Raw genomic sequence first — 12473 nt, forward strand, 5'->3', positions numbered from 1 at the left:
GGGTGAGCCCAGCGACAAGGGCTAGAACCAGCATGGGGCTAAGTCCTATGAGCTGTGGGGTGAGCCCACCACAGAGGAAGGGCCTCCCTCGTCTCATCTGAGCTCTGTGAGTGTCAAGGGTCATCCCCATTCCTGCTCCCCTCCAACCTTGGTACAAAGTGCAGGTTGATAAGTAAGAACAAGGTGGGGGAGAGGTCCAGCCAGGACCTGCCAAGTGGTAAGGGCTCTGAATGACGGAAGGCTTCCACCTTCCTGGACAGGGGTTCTTCCTACTTCTTCCTACTTGGCAGCCGCAACCAGTGGCTATAGCACTAAGTCTTCCAGCAGGAGGTACACAGGGGCAGGGCTGGTTGGCAACCAGACTCCCTTAAAAAGTGAACCAGGGATTCTGGGCTGTGCATCCAGACTCCAAAGAGGGCTTTAGATCAGTGCTGCTCTAAGAGTGGTGGGGACCAGTATGGAGCTGCCGACTGCTACAGAGAGTGACATCTGGAAACGCTGGTGTGAAGTTGTCTTTGCCGTGATCTCACTGAACAGGGTCTAGACCCAGTTCAGACGTTGTCCAGCTCTGCAGGAGAGTCATGTGGTACAGGCTGCATGGTCGTCATGCACAACAAGCCCAAGTGCCATGGACTGGAAAGACCCACGCAGTTCTTCCCCATAGCTGGCTCGAGAAGCCCCGCTTCAGCTGGGGGAGAGAGTGCGATGGCCAACTCATCAGGGAAGGCTCCATGGTGGAGGAGAGTCTTAAGCACCTGTTGGGCTCAGCATTAAGGAGAGGAGTGGGTGGGGGTGAGGGGGACATGGAGGCTGGAGGAGGGATCTCACCGGGGAGAGCAGCAGGTCCCACTCAGGAGCTTTGGTGGGGTCAGGTCTATTGCCACACAGGCATTTCGTCCTTGATTTTCCATCGTGGTCCAGAGGAAGGCCAAGCCCAGAGAGGTTGTGTGACTTGTCCAGGGTCAGCCAGCCAGGCCTCCTGCCTCCTCAGCTTTAGGGACAGTCGAGGGAGACTCCCTTGGGGATGCTCTGCTTCTCGGGGGAGCACATGTGTCACTTCCTAGGCCCAGAGCTTCACAGTCTGGCAGCAGCATTCATGATAAGACCACTGAGGCCCAGCAACCTAGAGAGAAAGACACCAAAGCTGCCCCTCCCCCCCACCGGGAGCTGGAGGGGAGGGATGTGGATTGAGAGATGGGATCCCGGGGATGGAGCCAAGAATTGTCACCCATGTCCTCTGCCACCTCTGCCTCGCCTGGCCATTCCAGCATCTTAACCAGCAGAACTGGGACAACGGCAGGCGGGGAGCCCCAGACTGCCCCCAAACCTCCTCCCCAGCCCCCTCCTTGGGGACTAAAGCACCCTGACTTGCTCTTTCAAGACCCCAGGTTCTGAAAAGGTTCTTGCTTCTCTGTCCTCAGCTCAGCTCCAAACCTCCCTCTAGCAATGTCTCCTACCAGCCCTGCCCAGAACCCCTCATGGAACAAAATGCTGTCTGTGCTTTTACACATGGACAAATGCCTCCGGTGCTATGGGGATCAGGGATGGAACACAGGGCAAGACCAGAATCGCTAAATGTTACTAAGTGATGCCAACAGTGTAGCACTCGATAAGCCACCGAGTCATAAATGCACATGCAGAGCCGCGGGGATTTATCCATCTAGCTTGTCATTTCTGCCTCCTGTCGCCATAGCACCTCCACGCGCACAGATAAACGTTCACTGGGGAGGGGGAGGGGCAAGATGCCCTCCACTGAATTCAGTGTCTATTGTATGCCTACAGCTCTTGGAGTACTGGACTAGGTGCTGGGGACACAGTCCTCTTTGTTTTTTATTTGTAAGGGAGTCCTCCTGGCCCAGGCTTCCTGGTGGCTCAGACGGTAAAGCATCTGCCTACAATGTGGGAGACCTGGGTTCGATCCCTGGGTCAGGAAGATCCTCTGGAGATGGAAATGGCAACCCACTCCAGTACTCCTGCCTGGAAAATCCCATGGATGGAAGAGCCTGGTAGGCTACAGTCCGTGGGGTCACAAAGAGTCGGACACGACTGAGCGACTTCACCTTCACCTTCATCCTGGCCCAGGCAGAGCTCAGAATCTACAGGGGGACAAGGGCTCCACTTAGATGAGACAGACCAGAGGTCCATGCAGGATCTGGTTGGTAAATGTTTTGAGCATCCTGTGGGGGAACACACCTAAGAGTTGCAGGTCCCTTGTTGTTGGGGAGCCCAGGCTCCACCATGAACTAGAGGCTCACATGAGGGGCGGGGAGAGCGAGCCAAGGAAGGACCAGTGAGATTAGCCTGGAGGGCTTCCTGGAGGAGAGGGTAGTGATGGTTCAGGAAGAATTTGGTGATCCTGTTAGACAGGACTGATGCAAATAGACTGGTGCACAGGGTTTCCCTGATGCCTCAGTGGTAAAGAATCTGCCTGTCACTGCAGGAGACATGGGTTCGATTCCTGCTCTGGGAAGATCCCACACACATGCCATGGCTAAGCTCACGTGCCACAATTTTTTAGCCTGTGCTCTAGAGGCCAGGAGCCACAATTATTGAGCCCATGTGCCACACCTGCTGAAGCCTGCATGCCCTGGAGCCTGTGCTTTGCCATAGGAGAAAGTATTACAATGAGAAGCCCGCACACCACAACTAGAGAGTAGCTCCTGCTTGCCACAACCAGAGAAAAGCCCCTAAGCAACAAAGACCTGGCACGGCCAAAAATAAAACTAGTAAATAATAAAATAAATAAATGTGCATACGTGCTAAGACGGTTCAGTCGTGTCTGACTCTGTGCAACCCTGTGGACTGCAGCCCGCCAGATTCCTCTGTCCATGGGATTCTCCAGGCAAGAATACTGGAGTGAGTTGCCATGCTCCCCTCCAGGGGATCTCAAAATTATATATAAAAAAGAGACTGGGGAACAGAAGCCCTAGAAGGAGGAACAGTACGGCCAAAGGCAGGTGGCTGGCAGAAATGAGTATTCTGTGGGGGTAGAAAGGAGGGAGGGCTGGGGCAGAGGCCCAGAAGAGCGGATGGGGAGATGCAGGGGTATCTGGTTCTTTCACACTTGGAGTAGGACAGGAGGACTCCGTGGGGTTATGTGTGTGGACACTGGCACAGAAGGAGCTCGATGAACGGTGCATCTGGCCAGAGAAGTTGGGCAAAGCGGAGGAAAAGGAAGGAGTGGACAGGCAGGAGCTCAGACCAAGTCCAGGACACAGGCCTCCCTCCTCGGACCACCTCTGGGCCTCCTGGCCATGCATGCGTGGCCTAAGGCGTGGCCACGGAGATGCTCCAACCTACTGCCCACTCCCACAGTTGACTCTATGGTCCCTGGGGGCCCAGCTGCTCTTCTGGGTGCCAGCCCTCCAGCGCTGGCCCGGAGTAGGTGGGTGCCTCATGCCTGTCTCACCGGTTTGACCGTGCAATAGCCTCTGAGGGGGTAGCGATTGGGGGGATGCTGTTATTAATGCTGCAAAGGACTCCCTGAGGATCCCAGCGTGTGTGTGTGTGTGTGTGTGTGTGTGTGTGTGTGTGTGAGTGTGTGTGTGTCTGTGTGTAAGAAACAGACAGACTGCACACTGGGGACCAGTTAGAACCTCAAAGGCAACAGGCTTTATTCCTTCTGAACTGGGCACAGGGAAGCCCAGCCCAGGGGGTGCTGGAGGGTGTGGGGTTGCTCCTTCTCTTGGGCAGGGAGCTACAGCCTCCATACAGCGTGACTCAGAGCATCCTGACCCTGGTGCCTGAGGAGGGTGTTCCCTGCAGCAGGTTAAAGAGGGTGAGGGCAATTCTTATAAGAAATGGGGAGGTCGGTTTCCAATAAAAGCCATCTCTGGCCTCAGTTCTCCTGGCTGCTAAAGAGAAAGCATGAAGCAAGAAAGGCCAAAAAAACCATGCACTTCTTTGCTTCACCTCTTTCTCTCTCCTTTTCTCCCTCTCTCCCTCCTTCTCTCTCTCTTTTCTCCCAGCCTTTCTGTCCTGATCTCTCCCTCTCATGCCAACTTTAGCCAGCAGTTTCCATCTATATAACATCTTTGATTTCTCTCTGTCTGCATGTTCGAATCTTACATAATAAAATTGTCGATCCTGAGCCGGCCCACGGGTGCCCAGCTGGACCTTTGTTTCTGCCTGTGGGGTCAAGACCCTCAGTGCAGGGGGACATTCCTTAGATAGCCTGGGACTTTCCCTCGATCCTTCCCCAGGGTAGCCAAAGCCCTTCTGGGCCTGGTTTCTGTCTCCAGCCTGCACTGTTCAGCCCTCTGATTCCTGGTCCTTCCTCTGTACCCCACCCAGCTCTGTCTGCACAGTGGGGGGCTGCTGCCGGAACAGCTGGGGCCTCTGGAAACCACACCTGCCAAGGAGTCTGGGGAGACACAAATCAAAGCTGGGGAAACCCACTCTGTCAGTGGGAATGTCACAGCCATCTCTTGATCCAGCCAATCACCCTGGGCAGCCTGCCCTCCAGCTCTTCAGCTCCATGAACCTGGCAGGGATACTGAACAATACATTGTCCCAAAGGCCTGACCTCCCAGTGCTTAGAGGTTCAACAAAGTCTCCCATAGTGCCTCCAGGTTAGCCCAACTACCTCTTAAAACTCATTATGGATTGGCTCCAAATTATAGTCTGCTCAGGAAGATCCTCTGGAGAAGGAAATGGCAACCCACTCCAGTATCCCTGCCTGGGGAATCCCATGGACAGAGGAGACTGGTGGGCTGCAGTCAATGGGGTCGAAAAAGAGTTGCACACGACTTAGCGACTAAACAACAGCCTAGCAAACGTGGCCTCCCTGGTTCTTCAGGCACAGAAGCAGCTGGACCAGTCTGGTCAGTTTCTGTCCTGGGCTTTGACCTAGGCATCCTGGCTCCTGGCCACACTGGCTGGAGGATGGGAACTGACTGACAGGTGAAGGGGAACAGGTGTGTACCCCACAAACCCTACCTCTAAGCACCTCGCTGGGGCTGCTCCCTGGGGCAAGCAAATCCAGAGGTGAGATTGAGATATTACTTGTGTTTATAGGGAAGATAGAGCATCCACAAAACACTTCATCTGTCCCTAAAGTGCTTTCATGGCTGTTGAGTGGGGAGCTGCCAAAAAAAACATTCAGTGAAAGCTTGTGAGTTGGTGGTTCTGTGTTGAGGGGACCCATCGCCCAGACCTGCATTTCCCCCCACCCATTTCACAGGAATAGGAAGGGCATGTCCATATTCCCCCAACTCTTCCTCTTTCCCTTGCTCCATCCCTCTCTGACCTTCCAGTTTTTTAATGTTGTGGAAGCCAACACCAATTACTCTCAAAAGAATGTTTAATAATCTGTTGCTTAATAGAATCCAGCTAGTTGTTTTCAAAATAATTGTTTGCACCAGTGAGTTAATCATTTTGTATTATCCTCCCTACATGTCTCTAGCCTTATTGTCAAATATTTTCATGTCAGAGATGCTCAGAGGGCCAACAGCAGGCACCTCCATCCTTTGCCCTTCTATCTTGGATGAGGGCAGGGACCCCATCCCTTCTCCCCAGGGACTGTGAAGAGGACTTGGGGCAGGAGAAGATTCGACATTGCTAAGCATTCCTTCCTCTACCTCCCTTTCCCTCATCACTCCTCCTTTTGCTGTTATTCCTTGGATTGATAAAATTCAGTAAAGATTTATTAAGTGACTATTACACTTAAAATTTATTGAGCACTTACTGTGTGCCAGACAATGTGCAATTGGGCTTAATTTCACACTTGATATCTCATGAAGTCATTATGATTATCCCATAAAGTAGTTTTCCTCTTAAAAATTTTTTAAAAATATTTATTTAACTTTGATTGTGCTGGGTCTTCCCTGGTGGTCCAGTGGCTAAGACTCGATGCTTCCAATGCAGGGGACCCAGGTTCAATTCTTGGTCAGGGAACTAGATCCCACATGATGAAATGTAAAGATCCCACATGCTGCAACAAAGACCCAGCACAGCCAAATAAATACCAAAATAAATAAATTAAAAGTATGCAACAATGCTACTTCCAAGGGACTCTGCTGATAGCGGTCCTGGAAGATCTAAGCAGACAGGAGTTAATTGTAATTAACAAGTTCACTCATCGAATGTAAAACTGCAGCTCAGACTTGGCCTTAGCTCCGAAGTGGGTCTTCACGGTTGCAGTGACCACTCTTCGTTGCAGTGCAAGGGCTTCTCATTGCGGTGGCTTCTCCAAATCACCAGGTGCTACACTGGCTGTTTGGTGCTTCCTTTTCCTTTTCTTTTAAAAACAACCATAGTGGGCTTAGGGGGCAGTTTCCATTTTTTCTGCAGCAGAGACGGTTTTCTGCGAGGGTGATTTTGGCATCTCTCAGTCTGTTTGAACATGACGACTGCATCTCGTGGGAACAGCAGTGGGTCCTCTGTGATCACACAACACTACACTGAAGGAAGCAGCAGCAATACTATCCAGCCAGCCAACAAACATTTGTGGAATGCTTTCTACATGCAGTTGATTCTAAGGCCCAGTGCTATGAAGGGTGAAAGGTGCAAAAATGCTAGATACTGAATGTCCAAGAGATTTTTCTGGTTGTTTTCTTCCTGCATCAGCTCATTTTCTAGGAAGACTAGTCAACTTGCAGCTTTTTCTGAAATCAAAATCTGCGCCAGGTTGTGGCCCAAGCACTTTGCAGGTGTTGATGCATTTCATCCTTACCTCAACCATATGAGTTAGGTATTACCTCCATTTCACACATTTTTCACAGAGATGTGAAACGTAAGAGGGAATCTAGTCAAATACTCCTGTTTACAGAGAAACTGAAGCTCAGAGAGGAAAAGTGACTTACTTGAAGTCACACAGGCATAGCTATGAATGATGTCAGGTTTGCTAACTCTGAGGCTGACGGTCTTTCCACCCCAAAGGCTGCTAAAAATGATCAATCTTGTGCCTAACCCCTTCCTTCTAGGTCACATCATGGCTGGGGCTCAGGCCCATGGGCTCATAGCATTGTGGGCACGTGGGGTGCTGCCAAGGGGCACCTTCACCCTCCAAACTCCTCCTTTGCAGCTGAATCCCACTGGCTGCTGATGCTCTCCAAGGAGCCAAGTGTTAGAGAGGGTGAGAAATGGATTTTCCACTTGAGTTCATCCTCACTGGTCGTTGATCAGTGTCCTGCTCCTGCCCAGTCACACAGTTCTGTCGACTCTTTGCAACCCCATGGACTGTAGCCCGCCAGGCTCCTATCCATGGGATTCTCTAGGCAGGAATACTGGAGTGGGTTGCCATTCCCTTCTCCAGGGGATCTTCCCGACCCAGGGATCAAACTCAATTCTCTTGTGCCTCTTGCATTGACAGGCGAATCCTTTACCACTGGGAAGCCCCTGGTCAGTGTCCTGCTTTTCCACAAATCTATGCCTTCCTTAAGAACTGAATGGACCCAAGACATGCCCCTATGCAGGGCTGGGTGTATCAAATCCTGATGGCTCCCCTCTCCTCCTTTGTCCCTGGACTGTGGCCATGCCAGCTGTCCCCACACCCCATGGCTCACTTAAAAAAAAAAAATATATATATATATATATATATGTATACACACACACACACACATATATATTTGGATATGCTAGGTTTTAGTTGCAGTCACAGGATGCTAACTCCTAGTTGCAGCATGTGGGATCTAGTTCTCTGACCAGGGATCAAACCCAGGCCCCCTGCATTGAGAATCTTGGCCACTGGACTACCAGGGAAGTCCCCATCACGGCTCACTTTTTTGCCCTCATTTCCTTTCCTGCCCAGGCTCCCCTCAAAACCCGGCTCCACATTATTTGTCAAAGAAGCAATTGAGAAATGGCCCCGAAGTGCCGGGATACAGACATGGCAACAAAGCATCCCCTCACAGGGAACACGGAGATGTTGAGGTTCTCCCTCTTGAGGCCCTGGAACAACACGGGACAGACCTGGGCTGTGACGGTAAGTGAGAGGACTTTCCCAAGGGCCACAGCTATGCCCAAATGTGCACTTGAAAAAAAAATCCCTGCAGGGATTATTTTTAAAATGGCAACAATAGCTGTGTTAGGACGGAAAGATTGTAATAATTCTCCCCTCTGGTTTTCAAACTTTGTGTAATACTGTTAGATTGCTTTATGACAACAGCCATAAAACCAGCTTTCTCTGTGGAACTCACTTCCCCCAATAGCCCACCAGGCCTTGCCTTCTCCACTTTTCACACTCAACCAAACCTGCTGTTCTTAGCCACACTCGAGTCTCCCTGCAAGGATCTGTGGCTGTTGGGTAGGAGACTCAGAGGTGCTCAGTCCCTGGCCCTCCCCTGGGGATAGAGACCATATTTTACCTGTCCCCTTGGCATCCACATAGATTCATGCTTATCTTGTCTCCCTCACTGACATACACAAGGCCCCTCCCATACACACACATTCTCACTCATGCACATGTGCACACATTCTTCCCCAGTTCTCTGTAATCAGTACAGTGTGATACTCACAACAGGGGCCCCAGAGCAGATCCTTCCCACTTTTCCTGATACTGGCTGCCTTGTTGAGGGCAGAGCCGCATTCTGGATGAACCCCACCTAGATTCAGGTTTCTCTGGCGGCTCAGAGGTAAAGAATCTGCCTGCCAATGCAGGAGACGTGGGTTCGATCCCTGGGTCAGGAAGATCCCCCGGGAAAGGAAATGGAAACCCACTCCAGTATTTCTTGCCTGGGAAGTCCCATGGACAGAGGAGCTTGGTGGGTCCATGGGGTTGCAAGAGTCAGACACAACTTAGTGACTAAACCACCAACCACGACCACCCACCTAGGTTCAGAAGTTCATACTGACAAAACAACCTGAGTTATCTCTCATCTGGCAGAAGTCAAGGAGATTTTAGTGGCTTCAAATATTTTCTGGTAAAAGCTAACAAAAGAAAGTCTTCGAGTTGAAGTGCCTGAGTTTGAATTCCGGCTCCACCATTCACTGGCTACATGACCTTGAGTAAGTTACTGAGCCTCCCTATGCTCAGGAATAATTTCGGCTTCCCAGAGCTGTTAGGAGGACAGTATGACTTAATATGTGTCAAGCAGGTAGAACACTACCCAACAAGTTGCATATACCATACAAATAAAAGAAGAAAGTAATTATTTAAATGAAATTGCATTAGTTGACCATTCATTCACTGAGTCTTACTCATTCAGTATGCGTTTACTGAGCACCTACTGAGCTCATTAGGCCAGGCATAAAGGGCACACATCTCATGACCTAGCAGGAAGCATGCTAGCGCGTGCACGCACGCACACACACACACACACACACACACACACACGACAGCAGTAAGAGAAAAATTTTTTCTTTTAGAAAAGCATCATAATGCTAAGCAGAAATTTGCACATGATTCAAAGAAAGTCCAGAGAAAGAACATTTACCTATTACCATTTAAACTCAAAAACAAAAACCTACAGTTCAACCCTTTGAATCTGTTTGAAACTCTGAATTTTTTCTGTTCTGTAAATTTAGACCCAGATTTGGTACACAGTGAAGTGAAGTGAAGTGAAGTCGCTCAGTCGTGTCCGACTCTTTGCGACCCCATGGACTGTAGCCTACCAGGCTTCTCCGTCCATGGGATTTTCCAGGTAAGAATACTGGAGTGGGTTGCCATTAGCCTTTGGGAAAATACTCCTGTTCAGTGCCATCTATTCAAGCTCTCTGGATGTTTTTCCTCCTGCTTCCCTCCCTGGGTCTCCCTGATCACCCAGAAAATAAATTCTGGGTTACCTCTAGTCCTCAGTTAAGGCGTGGTGGAGGGGATATGGGTTTAATCAGACCAACCTTTACTCATTTTTAAAACACTAACATAACTATTCGGGAGAGGGACTGAGGGAATAGAGGAAACCTCGGTAACTAATAACGTCTCAATTGATGACCAAGCAGCAGTTGCAGTTTTAAATCTTGGTGGTTTAACTCAGATCACTTTGTGTGCTACATACGTACAGCTGGTTTAATAACTGATAGAAAAATGAAAATCAGTCAACACACACCCCTCCCCCAAATCCATTCTTTTGAGTGTAATCCTTTTTTAAATGAGCTGAATCCTGTTAAGCCGCTGTCTGTGTTCAGGCTGTTCACTCTGACCCTGCGGAGTCGGGATCCTCAGGCGAGAGCCTCGCACCGCTCCTCGGCGGCGGCGCCGAGGCTCACCCACCACTCTCTCGGGCGGCTGCCCGCGCGCCTACACCCCGCAAGGCGAACCGCTTTGGGAATCGCCCGGCACATGCAAGTGGCGGCTGTCACTAGCTGCGGGCCCGGGTATCGACCCCCAGAGCTTCTCTGAGGCCCAAGGGGAGCCCTCGTCACCCCCCCCGAACTTCAGCGGACAGACGTGAGATCTGTCCGGACGTGAGATCTGGCGACTTTCCTAAACTCCGAGCTCAGGAATTGCGTAGCTAGAGCCAGGACAGGAGCGAGCAGGCACAGGAACCCGCCAGTGCAAAGGACCGCAGAGCGAGCGCTGCGCTCCCGCGGGTGGGCCGGCAGCGGCGGAGGAACGGTAACTACCGCCGGATGCTCGGTCGGCTCTCTGGAGATTGCGATATTGACCCAGGGCTTGCAGGCGCGGGGGACATTTATCTCCCCGGACTTTCAGGGGCAGGGAGGAGCTCCCAGGAACAGGGCGGGGGCGCGCTGGGGCAGATGCGAAACCCTCCGCCCACTCTCGAGCTTCCTGTCCCGGGACCCCGGTCTACACAGGACGGATGGGAGGAGGAACCCTGAGTCGGTTCCCAAAGCCTAGAGCGATTCCCCTCGCAGAGCTGGTTGCCCAGGTGGGCGGAAACCCCATCCCCACCCCTCAACACCAGCCAGCATCCCCGCAGCTTCGCCACAGTGATTTCCTACCCCCCACCCCCCCACCCCGAGTTCTCTCCCTACCGCCCAACGCCGGCTCCAGAGGTTCAGGAAGAGGGAGTTGGCCTGACCCTTAAACCCCGGCCGCCCCCGGACCTGGACACAGTTCTGCTCAGTGACACCCAATCCCCCCACCGCATCACACCCACGGAGCCAGCCCCGAGCGCCCGGAGCTGGGGGGCCCCGGTGCTCGAGGGCTGACTGGCTCGCTCTTACCTTGACAAGCCGGAGCTGCGGGCGCCGTCCCATCCTCGGGCTCACTCGGTCACCGTGCTGGATGCCTGGGTCCCCGGGACATCCCGGCAGGGGCGGGCTCGGGCTGCGCGGGGTGGGAGCCGGGCTTCTGTGTCGCCGCCGGTGGCGGAGGTGCCCGGCTCCGCGCTCCCCGGCTCCGCAGCCCGGCCCGGCGGGCTCTCGCTCTCCCCTTCCCGGTCAAGTCCAACCGCTGCTTCCCGACTCAGCCCGGCCCGCGGTCGCCTCTCGCCCGCCGGGAGCCCGCCTCGCCCCCGCCGTCTCCCCCTCGGTCCGCGCCGATACTCGCCGCGACTCCCCGCCCCCTCGCCTAGGCGTCCCCTCCGCTCCTTTCCTCTCCCCTCCCCTCCGCTCCCTCCTCCGCCCCGCCTCCTCGGCCCCGGCTCGTTCCGGGGGCGGCTCCCCGCGCCCTAGCGGCGCTGACCCCCTTTCCTCGAGCCGGGTTTGCGGCAATCGGCGGGGCGCACTGGCATCGCTGGCGGCCGCCGCAGCCCGGGGAGAAGCTGGGGAGGTGGCGGCGGGGGGTGGGGGGGTGGGAGAGGAGGCAGCCTCCCTCCTCCCGCCGGATTTCAGGTTGGGGCCCGAGGAGTCCAGGGGAGTCTGAGGGGGTCCTGGGGGGCTCAGGTGAATCTATAAGAGAGGAGCTATTGGAGGCTGGGGAATAGGGCAGCCCGGACTGAGCAGTGCCGCCGCGGAAGCCGGGTGAAGCTGGGCGCTGCGTTCGGGCAGTTCTCTCCCTGCCGCGGGGCGGGGAGAAAGTCCCCGCCGCCCCCACCTCAGCGGGGCGAGGGCCAGACCCCTGCGCCGTTGGCACTTCCACGCCAGGAGCGCGCTGAGGTGTGACAGCTCTGAGGGAGGAACCCTTCTCATTCATTCATTCATTCGTTCGTTCGTAAATTCATTCTACTAAGAGCCTGCCCAGTTTGGTCCCGGCAAGGAGCTGAACCTAGGAACACCAAGAGCAGGCGAGATGGCGGTGCCGGGCAGGACTGACTAGCCGCCCTCTGACAGCGGAGGAGGGGGAAAGGCGAGCGCGCCTTGCGCTGCAGAAGGGGATCGCGGCTGGGAACCCAACGAACTGGGCGAAGAGGAGGCCACAGCGCCCCCTCTCGGCCGAGCACTCAGGGTAGTCAGCCGTCCCGCCAGACCTCCTGGCCTCCATCCAGCTTGGCTCCCTTGCTCCCCATCCCGCCCGCAGCATTGGGAAGCAGCTCCCGACTTCTCCAGCCCCTTAAGACTTTCCCCTCCAGCTCTTCCAGATGGACAGACTTTTGACTTCGATGTCTTCCTTCCTTCCACCAGAGCCGAACGGCGGGTTAAAAAATGTAACTACCCCGCAGATCCTCCTCCTGCAGCGCCAGGAGCAACCC

At 53.7% G+C, this 12473-nt stretch overlaps 1 protein-coding gene across 1 annotated transcript in view; it reads right to left on the reverse strand.

Annotated features, from left to right (window-relative positions):
• The window catches only part of CRHR1 (corticotropin releasing hormone receptor 1), a 53317-nt gene extending 41914 nt beyond the window's left edge, over positions 1-11403 (reverse strand). Inside the window, exon 1 of the mRNA XM_020880994.2 lies at positions 11068-11403. Coding sequence (XP_020736653.2) covers positions 11068-11100 — 33 coding nt within the window. The 5' untranslated portion in view covers positions 11101-11403. The remainder of the gene's footprint in view (positions 1-11067) is intronic.
• Between the last annotated feature and the right edge of the window lie 1070 nt (positions 11404-12473).

This window comes from Odocoileus virginianus, chromosome 17 (assembly GCF_023699985.2).
Source record: "Odocoileus virginianus isolate 20LAN1187 ecotype Illinois chromosome 17, Ovbor_1.2, whole genome shotgun sequence".
NCBI lineage: Eukaryota > Metazoa > Chordata > Mammalia > Artiodactyla > Cervidae > Odocoileus > Odocoileus virginianus.